General features: G+C 41.5%; 1 protein-coding gene across 6 annotated transcripts in view; it reads left to right on the top strand.

The window, feature by feature from the left end:
• Positions 1-10,813: 10,813 nt before the first annotated feature.
• Positions 10,814-12,243, top strand: part of trim9 (tripartite motif containing 9) — a 54,454-nt gene continuing 53,024 nt past the window's right edge. For all 6 annotated transcript variants that reach the window (XM_085391227.1, XM_085391229.1, XM_085391226.1 and 3 more), the window contains exon 1: positions 10,814-11,806. In XM_085391227.1, the coding sequence (XP_085247353.1) occupies positions 10,973-11,806 (834 nt within the window). In that variant the 5' untranslated portion in view covers positions 10,814-10,972. The remainder of the gene's footprint in view (positions 11,807-12,243) is intronic.

The raw sequence follows: 12,243 nt of genomic DNA, 5'->3' as shown, positions 1-12,243 counted from the left end.
GGGAAAATGTTAATCAAAGGTAACCAGGTCTATCTTTTTGCTGTGGTGAAGTTTAGCAGTAAGAAATATCACATTAAGGCACATTTAAAAATAAAGGGGGGGGGGGTGATCAGAACAGTCAAACCTGGCCAAGTTACAGTGCAGGTGAATGGGGCTTCACAGGATTTTTATCATTCATCTTATCAATACATAAACCTGCTCTTTCTGATCACTATTGTTGGTGCCACTGTGGTTTTATTTTGTAAAATATTTGCACATTAAATCTTTAACTTGTGCATATCAGTGGGACACAGGCTACATCTAACAAAAATGTATTTTATAATAGGATGTGTCTGTCAGGATGAACCATGGGAGTTTCTGGAGCTTCTATTAAGTGGCTGGCCTCTTGCATTAGCTATTTTTTTTCCATAGGACTCTTAGATTTTGCTGCTTGCTACAAGCTTCTCCCCCATGTTCTTGTTACTATGAGAACAAGTTCAAGTATATAGGTATATGTAGCATGACATCACCCATAAACCCTACAAAACCAGTGTTTTCTGTGAGGGTTGGCCTAATATTTTGTTTGCTTTTGGGTCTAATGGGCAGTAGACAATGGAGAGATACAATGCAAATTCTTCACACAATAGCTGCAGGTCAACATCAAGTGAACCACTTTCACAGCTTCTGTCCGTTTCTCTCTTTTACCAGAACGTCTTTCATCCATGAATTAGTTCTGCTGTATTCAAACAAAATCTCCATTGATTATACAAGTAACTGCAATAAAACCTTTGACCAATATTCATGAATCACTCTCAGCGGAGTTCCCATGTTTTTTCATTCTCCATCAAACTTTAACTGGGTTGCAATATATTTTGGCCATCTCTGATTTTTGCAAGCATATAATGTGAAAGTAGAACCCTCATCTGTTTTTACTGAATCAGAGGTAAACAAAGGAGTCCTCGAGAAAGCTATATAGCCTGTAGTAATGAGAGCTGGTGCCATTAGAGGGGTCCCTGCTGGATCCTTGGTGGGGGTTGGGAGATGGAGTAAATGTATGGATTGTGGCCAGTGAGGCACATTTCGTCTATGTTGTTGTTGGGGGTGCTGAAACAAAGGAAAGGACAACCGAAGACACCACAAGTATTATTTTGTTGACCCTTCTGTCTTAATGAGAGCTTTTAGTCGAGGAGGAAAGAGGTCCAGCAGGTCCAGCATCTCTCTGAACTACTCAGCTTTATTATTTACTTTTGTATTCCTTACCCCATGACATTTTTCATTTTTCTCTTGATTTGACTGTCAGGGAAGAGATCAATATTGTCCTTTCTGTGCTCAGTTCCTCTGGTTTCTTTGGGTTAGGAGAACATCATGTGAGTCCCCGTGCAACAGGAGAACTGGGTTTAGAAGCAAACCTCCAACCCACTTAGATTTCTTAAAAAATCATTACGCTATTAATTGCAGCACAAATTCCCTGTGGAGCCCGGACAGTTTGCACGGGAGAGGTGCAAAGTGATGGTGCACGTGGAGGCCCCACATGTCTCTTCAGACAGCCCACGCATGTAGTGAAATTGCTCTTCATTAGTGATGCAGTGCACTCTCAATTGGTTGTTTTTGTGGAAATTCACAGTAGCATCAACCTTGGCCTCTCTCACAGGATGACTGTGTGCAGAAATACAGAGGGGGAAAAAACCCAGCATTTCAGCTTCAGTTACAGCTGCTCCAACCTGTGTATTTATACCGAGAGCATGGCACAGACCGGCCAAGAGCCAAACCAAACCAGCAGCTAAGAAACACATCATTATAACATTCCTGTTGTCTCATTTATGGCAAACAAAAGCAAACACAGCATTCAAAACTTTAAAAGAGTACCTCAAAATTCCTCTTTTCACAGAGTCACTTAAAAAATCCACTTTTACTGATCAAATATTACTTGTTTGTTTTGTGTTTTTCTTGAAGTGAGTGAGGTCAAACATAAAATGCATGACTCTGCTGTCAAAGCAAAATGTAAAAATCTCCACAAACATTTTTAGTTCAACCTTTCTTCCAAACTAAGACATATAATATGTTTTTCTTTACTTTACTTTCTTTTTCTACTTTTTCCCTTCCTCTTTTCACTTTCTTTTCTTTCTCAGATGGGAGTTGAACCAGGCTCTGGTTTTACCCCCGCCTTCCTTTGGCAGGGTTTCTCCTGCCTTCTGTTCCATCCGGCACACCTGTCTGCATCTACTTGTTATCCTGAGATTCAACAGCCAGCTCAAACCTCCTCTTTGCCAGATTGTTGTTAGCTTTGTAGTGGGAGTCATGGTCTGTTCCTGCAAGTGGTCCAGTTTATTGTTTTCAGAAACTTGACTTTACCCTCTCATCTGCTCACTTAGTTCTCCTATATGTGTGTTTTGGATGGATCAAGAACCTCCAAGTTAAGTAAAAATGAAAAACAAAGCTGTCTACCAATTATCTCTGTCACTGTCACCTACCTCCCCCACCTGCAAGTTTACAAGGAAAATGCAATCCTCCAGTGTCCTCCAGCTCGATCTCTTGCAATACTTAACAGATTGAAACGTACCTGAGTTGCTCGTGTAAATAAAGAGCTAAAATTTGCATTAGTCTTCTGAGTCTTGTATTTGAGTCCATTCTTTCTTGTGAATATGACATAATAAGGTGTAATATGCCTAAATGAAAGTAAGTCGGTTGGACAGAACTACGATCTGATCTCTCAGGTGATTACTTTGCCCTATGCCCACAGGTCATGTTTTGAAACCTGTTTTGTACTCAGTTGTATTCACAAAGCATCTGATTTGTTAAGGTGGATTATCTTTGTTGCAATCTATATCCTTCTTTCTCTGCCATTGCTTCTTCTGTCTTGCTCAGTATCACAATAGTCTTCAGTCACTCTCCAACACTTCCCTCTTCTTTAAGGAAAGGTCGGACTAAAAGTACACTTTAATAATTGCACAAAAACATCTCAAATATCTGTTTACTTCATGAATCTTTCCCTGAAGGCTTAATTTACAAATACTGCATCAGGAAAATGCATTTATCAGGTCACTGTGAAGGGCACAGATGGTTCTGAATCCATAAACATGAGCTCATTTGAGCTTTGGGAAGGTGCTGCATTGTGCGGAGATGTCAAGCACGGTGATGGTGGGCTTTGGTCACCCAGTGTGTCCTTTCTCCTGCAGAGAATCCTAATAGCAGATGGTAAAATATACAAACTATTGCATAAGGAAAAGGTTGGTGAAGGTCGCCATGGTCACTGAAGGTTACATAAAAGAGTGACTTGCATACCTTTCAAATTCACTCAAGCAGCTCAATAAGTTTAGGGATAAGTAGAGTGATCTCGGGATATTAATGGTGCTGATGGTGTGTTAGTAAAACAATTAAGTGTCAGTGATTATTAATTTCCTGATATCTGCTGACAAATAAAAGAAAGCGAAGGATAAAGTATCTTATTGTTGGGGCACCACGTGCTGCCTGAACAGCTTCATGCACCGTGGCATCGATTCTGCTGCATATTCTGATGTTGGTAGTATATAGAGTGGTCTAACTCATAAGTACAGGATTTCCCATATGTGTTCAAGTGATTCGATGTTTGACGAGTGTGAAGAGCTTAGCATATGAGTCACAGCTTTTTCATACTCATCAAACCATTCAGTGACACTTAGCGGATTGTCATCGTGAAAGAAACGGCTCTGACACAGCTGCTGGCATCTCACAAATACACACAAAGTGTGCTTTAGTGGCTCTTGATGCAACATTAACGCTCACGCGGATGCTCGTAAAGAACCCTTTGGATTTTCATTTAATTGCACTGCGTATGCATGTTTTCAGTTGGTTAATTTGGTGCCTAAACATAACCAGATAGTTTTTCACCGCTTTCACTGTGTGCAAGGTGTGCCAGGCACCTAAGAAAAACTATTCCTTGTGCATAGCTTTTGAAATATGAGCAGAATTGGACTAAATTGCACACTTTTGACACCCAACCCCACTGAGACTATTTTGGACTTTATCCTCTACACCTCTTACCAGTTGTTCCTTCTGCCACTGATACTTTACTCAGTTGAATCACTTTCCTTCTTCCTGATGTTACTTTTAACCATCTACAGTATAACATGCTCTCTTCTGTTTCATGTGAACCGCCACGATGTCTGGTTGGTAAGCCACCAGCTGCTTGTCTGTCTGGGACTTGTAGGCATTCAGATTTGCTGCTCTCAAAATATCTTCAGTGGTGTGTACCATCTGGACCTGGGAACAAATTTGGTTTTGCTTCTCCGTGCACCCTCTCCCAGATTGCATCTCACACTGTGCTACTACGCTCACTGACTGCTTTATGAGGTACAGCAAATATCTTACCAGCCAATCATCTAACAGCAACTCCTGTAGCTATGATCCAGACAGCCTACTGAAGTTCAAAGTGAGCAACAGAATGGGGAAGACAGGTAACTTAAATGAGTCTGAATATGGTGTAGTTGTTGGTTCCAGACAGGCTGATCTGAGTATTTCAGAAACAGCTAATCTACTGGGATTTTCCTGCATACAACCATTTCTGGGATTTACAGATAATAATCAGAAAAATAGAAAAAAATATGCAGGTAAAGAGGTGAACATCCAGACTGCTTAAAGCTGATAGGAAGGCAACTGTAACTCACATTGAAGCAGATGACCACATCTGGTCTGATCTTCTGCTGCAACTCTTTTGCAATTACATGAGTTCAACAAAGCTTTACAATAGAAGGCTTGGAAAACCATTATCTGGCCTAATGAGTCTTGATTTCTGACCCAACATTCAGATAGTTGGGTCAGAATTTGGTCTAAACAACATGAAAACATGTACATTTCCTGTCTTGAATCAGTGCTTCAGATGGTGTAATAGTGTGGGAAGATATTTTCTTGGAACATTTTAGGCTTCTTGGCACCAGCGGAGAACCATTTAAATGCCACAGCCTATCCTCATATTGCGATACGGTCTGGGGGCTTTTTGCAGTGTTAGTTGTGCTCCGTTTTGCCTGAGTTTCCTGTTCGATGCAGGGGGTTGCTGGACACCTGGCCATTGTTTTGCAGAGCTTTTGAGCCAGTCATAGCATATTGTTCCTAACCACGTTCGCCCCTTTATAACCTTTATGTTTAAGGAGCATATGTGTGCCAGAAATTTTTTTATAACTAAATATTTGACACCTATTCCGATGAATAGGAATTCTAATCTATCGTACATGGACAGCTGGAAGTTTGAATCTGACTCTTTAAATTTAGCTCAAAACAAAAGGAACTTTAAAGGTGGTTTATAAAGATGCTTTGCTGTGTTGCACAATTTTGGATTCAGTGTAACCATTCATTTTTTTTTAATTACAGTACCTTCGTTCTTCCAGAAGTTATCAAACCACAATTTCTCTTATGCCAGTGGTCAAGAACAAAAGCACACGTATCCCTTCTAGTCTTATCTTCACAATATCACCACTTTGTACCATAGAGATTGCTATCTAGGCTGAGCTGTGTACCATAAAGATCCTTCAGTCTGTGCGCTTCTTTACACAGATGGCAGGATGCCTCTGGGGCTGCAAAGGGAGTCTGTGGAGAAACGAGGTAATAGACTCAGAGTAACGCACAAAGGAGACTTCATCCCTTATCGATGGCAGTGCAGACTCCGAGCAGGATGACTGAACTCTGAGCTGAATAGTTTCAACTGACAAAAGCGGCTTTTTATCTCTGTTAGTGATCCAGGTATTGAAGGTGAAACGATGAACTGTTGCATTAATGTACTTTTTCAAGAGCATTCAAAGGAGAGCAATGTTTGGACCCACCTCTTCAATGGCATATTAGAGCTAAAGGAAACCAAATTATACACTAACACCTGAATATATATGATATATATGAATATATGCAGTAAACAAAACAATATGTATGCTTTTTCTGACACATAAACATTAGGGGTGCAACGATATTCGTATCGATATTGAACCGTTCGATACAGTGCTTTCGGTTCGGTACGCATATGTATCGAACAATACAACATTTGTAATTTATTTTATCAACTTTCCTTCTGACGATGCTGTCTGTGTGGAGCGCTCAGTGAATCTGCGTTCGACTACTCCGCCTAGGCTGCACTGTCGAGCGCAGATCCACTGAGCGCTCCACACAGACAGCATAGTCAGAAGGAAGAGCGCAGGGCACCTCCCCCACCCTCATTCAGATCTGGCGTTTGGAATTATTTTGGTTTTCATGTGACGTATGACCCTGAAGGTAAGCGAGTCATGGACTAAAGTAAAACAGTATGTTGGATGTGCCATGCAATGCTCAATTACATGGGTGGGAGCTAGTGTGTTAGCGCAGTTAGCTCGTTAACGTGTTGGCCGTCTAGCCCCATGCACGGGGCGATCGGCGGTAGCTCGTTAACGGAGATTTGCCGTGTTGTGGCGTTAAGGTCATTTCAACGAGATTAACCTGAAAGCACTAGTGGGAACACAACGAATATGACTGCACATTTACGCCGACATCATCCTAGTGCAAAGACAAAAACAACAAGCATGCTACTAACTTTAGCCGAGTCATGTAGACAGCTGTTAGCACATGATTCTCCTTATGCTGCTGAGAATATAGCCCAGAAGAAGCGTATAGTATAGCTTTTATTTTGGAAAGAGCCATTTCTCTGTAATAAACTCTCTTTTCCAAAGATGAGTGATTCCTCAATCAGATACAGGGCTTGCAATATCGCTAGCCCGACGTCCCGGAGCTAGCGATCTTTCCAGTCGGGCTATTGTAGGAAGAAAAATATATGTCAATGCTTTTGCATTCTTTCAGAAATGTAGCTGGGTAATTATGTCATTGGCATCGGTGAGCCACTGTCAATATGTGACATATTGAAATCGCGTTTGAATTTGCGCTTGTTTTTTTGCTTTCACTTTGCAATCGTGCGAACTGTGTATAGAGAGCGACAACACTGATCTGTGAGTGATGATAATTTGCGCACCAATTCCTCTGACATCGTCTTAGTTAGCTTACTATGCAAACATGACAAGTGAAATCTCCGCAGCAAGCTTAAACATGTGACAGGTTGATCGCGCAGAGAATCGCTGAGCTTATGTGAGTCGGTGTGTAAAAGCAGCAGGATATATATTTTAGTTCTGTTGAGCCAAATAACACAGGTCAGGGTGAAGAAGTGACAGCCAAAGAAAAGCTTACCACAAAACGGAGAAGTTATGACAAATCAGACTATAAGGCAAAAAGAAAGTGCAGCTTTATGGTTTCATGGACAAAAGAATTTCTGTGGCTGCAATATGACGAGCTAAATAACCAGGGCTGCACATAAGTGGTCCGCAGGTGCGCATTCGCTGTCAAAATAAAAAACACGCACAAGGGTTAGGGTTAAATTTAAAAACTGTACTTTTGAGTTAAAATATATATTTATAATTTTAATAAATGACAAATTAAAAAGGCATGAACATTTTTTGTATCGAAAAAATATCGAACCGTGACACCAAAGTATCGAACCGAACCGAACCGTGAATTTTGTGTATCGTTGCACCCCTAATAAACATGTATTTATACATAAACAGTGTGCAGTGACAATGTGTGGCCCTCACATACCTCAGACCATGCATACGCATATATTTAGAGCCAGTCAAGCCTTTGACGTCATTTAATATTATACAACATACATGCAGCAAATCACTTCATCAGAACCTCTGCGTGACTCAACAAAAGTGATGAATATGCATTTGTCTTTTGTACGTCTCGCTGGAATGTGTTTGATCAGCTCCCTGAAGACGGAGCATCTGTTCAGTGCAGCAGTTGCCATTATTGTGTTATTAATGTAGCAATATCTTGTTAACAACACATGCCTCCTCCCACTATAAGCACTGAATGATAGCTTCCACTGTAAAGCTGCCGTTGCTGGGAAGGTAGGAAACCTGCTTATAAATTAGCTGTCCAGTTAAAAAAAACACATTACTGTCACATCGGTATAAAATAAATGCTGCTGCAGAATGTTCCCAGGCTGGTGAAGTAGTTTCTGAAGTAATGTGCTCCATCTTTCATATGGCAATCAAAGAAATCCAAGTGCACGGGTTCTCCCTGTTTCCCTTCCATAAGAATGGCATCTTGGCTGTCATCCTTCCACTGAGAGCATTCCAGATGAGCCTTCAGTAAACATTTATGAAGATGCATCTCTCAGATCCTGTGTCAGGATTTTTTGTTTTCTTATATTTATTCAGATATTGTTCATCGCTGGAAGAAATGCACAATACTGTATGTTTAATAAAGCAATTCAAGTTATGAATAAACTTGGGCTGCCTTTTGTTTTGAAGACAGTTTTAAATACTCACTGATATGAACTGTGAGAAGAAAGATGATTTCAAAGCATTCATTGAAGGTTTATTAGAAATTAGATTTAATTTCTGTTCACTGAAAATGATGGGCCTGCTGTTTGAGATATTGCTGGGTATTTAAAGAATTAGCAATAAGAGTAATGGGAATTAAAATCTGCAGCTGTTATCTTTAAGTAAAACTCTTCAATGCTCATCAGTTATTTCTGAAAAAATAACCAATTCATATTAGGTCATCATTGATAATTATGAATTATGAATCCGGTACCTGGTGGACTAAGACCACCAGGAACCGGAACAGCTTCTTCCCCACAGCTGTCAGACTCCTGAACTCTGCCTCCTGACATCTGACCCACGTTAAACACATGGACTGGACATACACACCCACAACCACCTACACACACACACACACAACGGACAACTGTACCCTCATACACACAATAATAACATGGACTGAACCACCACTCTCAACCACTTGCACTTCATATAGCCTCTGTAGAAATTATCCACATATCTCACTTATCTCAACTGCACTACTGTATAATTCTGGATAAATAATCATTCTGTTCAATACGATAATTTTTAATTCTACAACTGTTTATTACTTGCATAGTTCACATTTCTGTATAGCTGTATATCTCATATTTCTGTATAGTTTTTCATATTTATATCCTGTTCATAGCCTGTACATACTTATAGTTATAGCATATTCATAACATACCTTCATACTGTGTACATTATAACATACCATAATAGACCCATTTCTGTAATATACTCACATATCTATATTATAGCTAATATATGTTTGTAATATATCTATATCATGGCTAAAGCACTTCTGGATGGATGTAAACTGCATTTTGTTGCCTTGTACCTGTGACATGTGCAATGACAATAAAGTTGAATTCTATTTTATTCTATTCTATAATTAATAATTGTTTTATAATTAGAATTATATTCTCCCATAACTTGACCTTGTGGGGGGGGGTTATGGTTTCTTGGTACTGTTGTCTTTTCTCTCCCATGTTGGTGCACATGAGGTCACTAAAAACATCAGAACGATCACAGACACAGGAGCATTCTGGGATGGGATCCATGAAAAGTAAAAAGAAATCTGTGAAGATTTCCCGGTGAGAGCTGCCTGGCCTGTGTGTCCTGGCAGAAGGAGAGTGTTGGCAATGAAGAACAAAAAAAAGAAAGAAAGAATACAAAGTAAAGATTTACTCAAACAGGAAGCTGCACTGTAGCCCCCAAATGAGGAGATTACACAGAGAACAACGCCATAATGCCAGAGGAGGCAGCGAGCATGCATCCAAAAATAGCTAATGGACTTGTTACAAACATTTGGTTGAAGTCAACACTGTATTTGGTTTAATCCAGGGATGCATTTGCAGGGATAAACTCACCATTTGTTGTATATTTTCACGAATCTGAGATGATAATGGGCAGAAACATTGACAGCACAGGAAGCTCTGGCAGAAATTAAACAACTCTTTGACAGTGTTGCAAAAGAGATGTTCAAAAACTCCGTTTTCCATTTTCCAGGTGATGCACTGAAAATGCAACTGTGTATGTGATTGTGTGGTTGTTCACACTCAAGTTTGACATATTTATCTGGAACTATGACAAACTGATTATGTTTAACAAAAATTTCCTAATTAATGCCATTTCTATTCCCAAACTTTCTTAGGAAATATGCTAATATAATCACACTAAGTGGCCTCATGTCGCCCTCTGGGCCTCTGAGAAAAAAGTATTCTTTTAAATGGGATTATTCCAATTCATTTCCTGGTCAACAGCTTCACTGAAGACTAGCTGCTCACGTTGCCATGGATGTCTCAAAAATGACTGAGGTATTTGGCCAGAGAAATAAAGAGGCTCTGGATACTCAAGGAAAAAAACACTTTGGAGTGCATTTGAGAGCCGCTGCTTTATCTTATCTCACAAGGTGTCAGTTTCCATGTTTTCGCTCAGCTTCAGCAGTGATCTTTGCTCCCTGTGCGGATGAAAGGAGCTTTTCAAACAGCAAGTTTGCAAGTTTATGTTGTGCAGCAGTTACAGAGAACTAAATACAGAAAATTAGTAATGCTATAAATGTCAAATATTCTCTGGTTCTAATGTTATATCATACTCCCAAACTGTGTTATATCACTGCAATTTAGCTTTTGTTTCTTTCCTTAACCACTGGTTGGACAAATGTTTTTTTTACAGATGTCACATGTGAAATGAAAGCATATGAAGGACGGATGTTGAGTTCAGATTGTGTTTAGTAATCATTTTATTCTATTGATTTCCTTTTAAGGCTCTAAACAATTATCCTGTGCATTCACTGATGTCCACACGCATTAGTGTCTGCTGTGTATATCGCTCTAGAGCTCATTAACGGACCTTCACGCCGACAGTTCATTTGTCCAATGGTTGTTTGGAATCCACTGGTTGTCCAATAGCAATCCAGCCTGAGCTGACGCTGCGTGCTTATTGGTGAGTAGTGTTAGTATGCCTCCTTTTCGTTGATGCCTTTCATTTGGTCAAGGTTGCACTTGCAGTTTTAACAGCAGAACGCGACTGGAGCTTCGTTTACGCGCAAACAGAGAGCAGCCCGATCAGCCGAGGCTCTGCCGAAACTTCTCCCGTTTCTATTTGCACACCCCGGAGGAATCTCTCACCTCTCAGGAGCAACCATGGATGAAATGGAGGAAGAGTTAAAATGCCCTGTTTGCGGCTCATTTTACCGGGAGCCCATCATACTGCCGTGCTCCCATAACATTTGCTTAGCCTGTGCTCGGAATATTCTTGTGCAGACCCCCGACGCCGAGTCTCCACAGAGCAGCCGAGCCTCCGGGTCCGGGGTCTCCGATTATGATTACCTGGATTTGGATAAAATGAGTTTGTATAGTGAGGCGGACAGTGGCTACGGTTCCTACGGGGGCTTCGTGAGCGCTCCGACCACCCCTTGCCAAAAATCACCAAACGGGGTTCGGGTTTTCCCCCCGACTGTCCCTCAGCCGCAGCAGCAGCACCTTCTACCGCACCCCGGCTCCTTAACTCCGATCCCTCGTAACTCTTGCATCACCTGTCCGCAGTGTCACCGCAGCCTCATCCTGGATGACAGGGGACTCCGCGGGTTCCCCAAGAACAGGGTGCTGGAGGGGGTGGTGGACAGGTATCAGCAGAGCAAAGCGGCCGCTCTCAAATGTCAGCTCTGTGAGAAGAGTCCAAAGGAGGCCACCGTGATGTGCGAGCAGTGCGACGTCTTCTACTGCGACCCGTGCCGCCTGCGCTGCCATCCTCCCCGCGGTCCACTCGCCAAGCATCGCCTGGTGCCGCCGGCGCAGGGGCGGATAAGTCGCCGCGCCAGTCCCCGCAAAATTTCCACTTGCACAGAGCACGAACTGGAGAATCTCAGCATGTACTGTGTACAGTGCAAGATGCCTGTATGTTATCAGTGTTTGGAGGAAGGGAAACACGGCACGCATGAGGTCAAAGCTTTAGGCGCAATGTGGAAACTGCACAAGGTACGTGCGTAAAAATGATCGGGGTGCTAAGATTTGTCTTCGTCCCTTACAAGTGCGTCTGTTTCTGTCTTTATTTATGTTTTTGGCCGCTCTGTGCAATGATTCAACATCCTCTGAGCTGAGCAACAAGTCTGTGTTCGAAATAATTTGCGCTGTCGTGTCAGCTCTGCTTAGCATCCGGTAGAGAGGTACAGAGCTGTGGGGTGTTCGTTCTGCCGCTTTGGATTTAAATGAGTGTTTAACAATAGTAAGAGGATGCATTTTATTGCCTGATACACGGTCCAGCTTCATGTGACGCTGCCTTTAGCCAAACACTGCCAAACAAACCCGAAAGGCAGTGGCTCATTTTTAATTTTACCTCATAAGTGGACAACTAGAAGCTGCTGTTTTCTGTTTGCATGACCATGTAAATGATGACCATCTGTCTCACGAGATGC

The sequence above is a fragment of the Rhamphochromis longiceps genome, linkage group LG19, assembly GCF_057381845.1.
Source record: "Rhamphochromis longiceps isolate RC_006_pf linkage group LG19, R_longiceps_female_GT1.1, whole genome shotgun sequence".
NCBI lineage: Eukaryota > Metazoa > Chordata > Actinopteri > Cichliformes > Cichlidae > Rhamphochromis > Rhamphochromis longiceps.
Note: the sequence above shows the minus strand (reverse complement) of the source record. Positions and strands in the feature narration are given on the sequence as shown.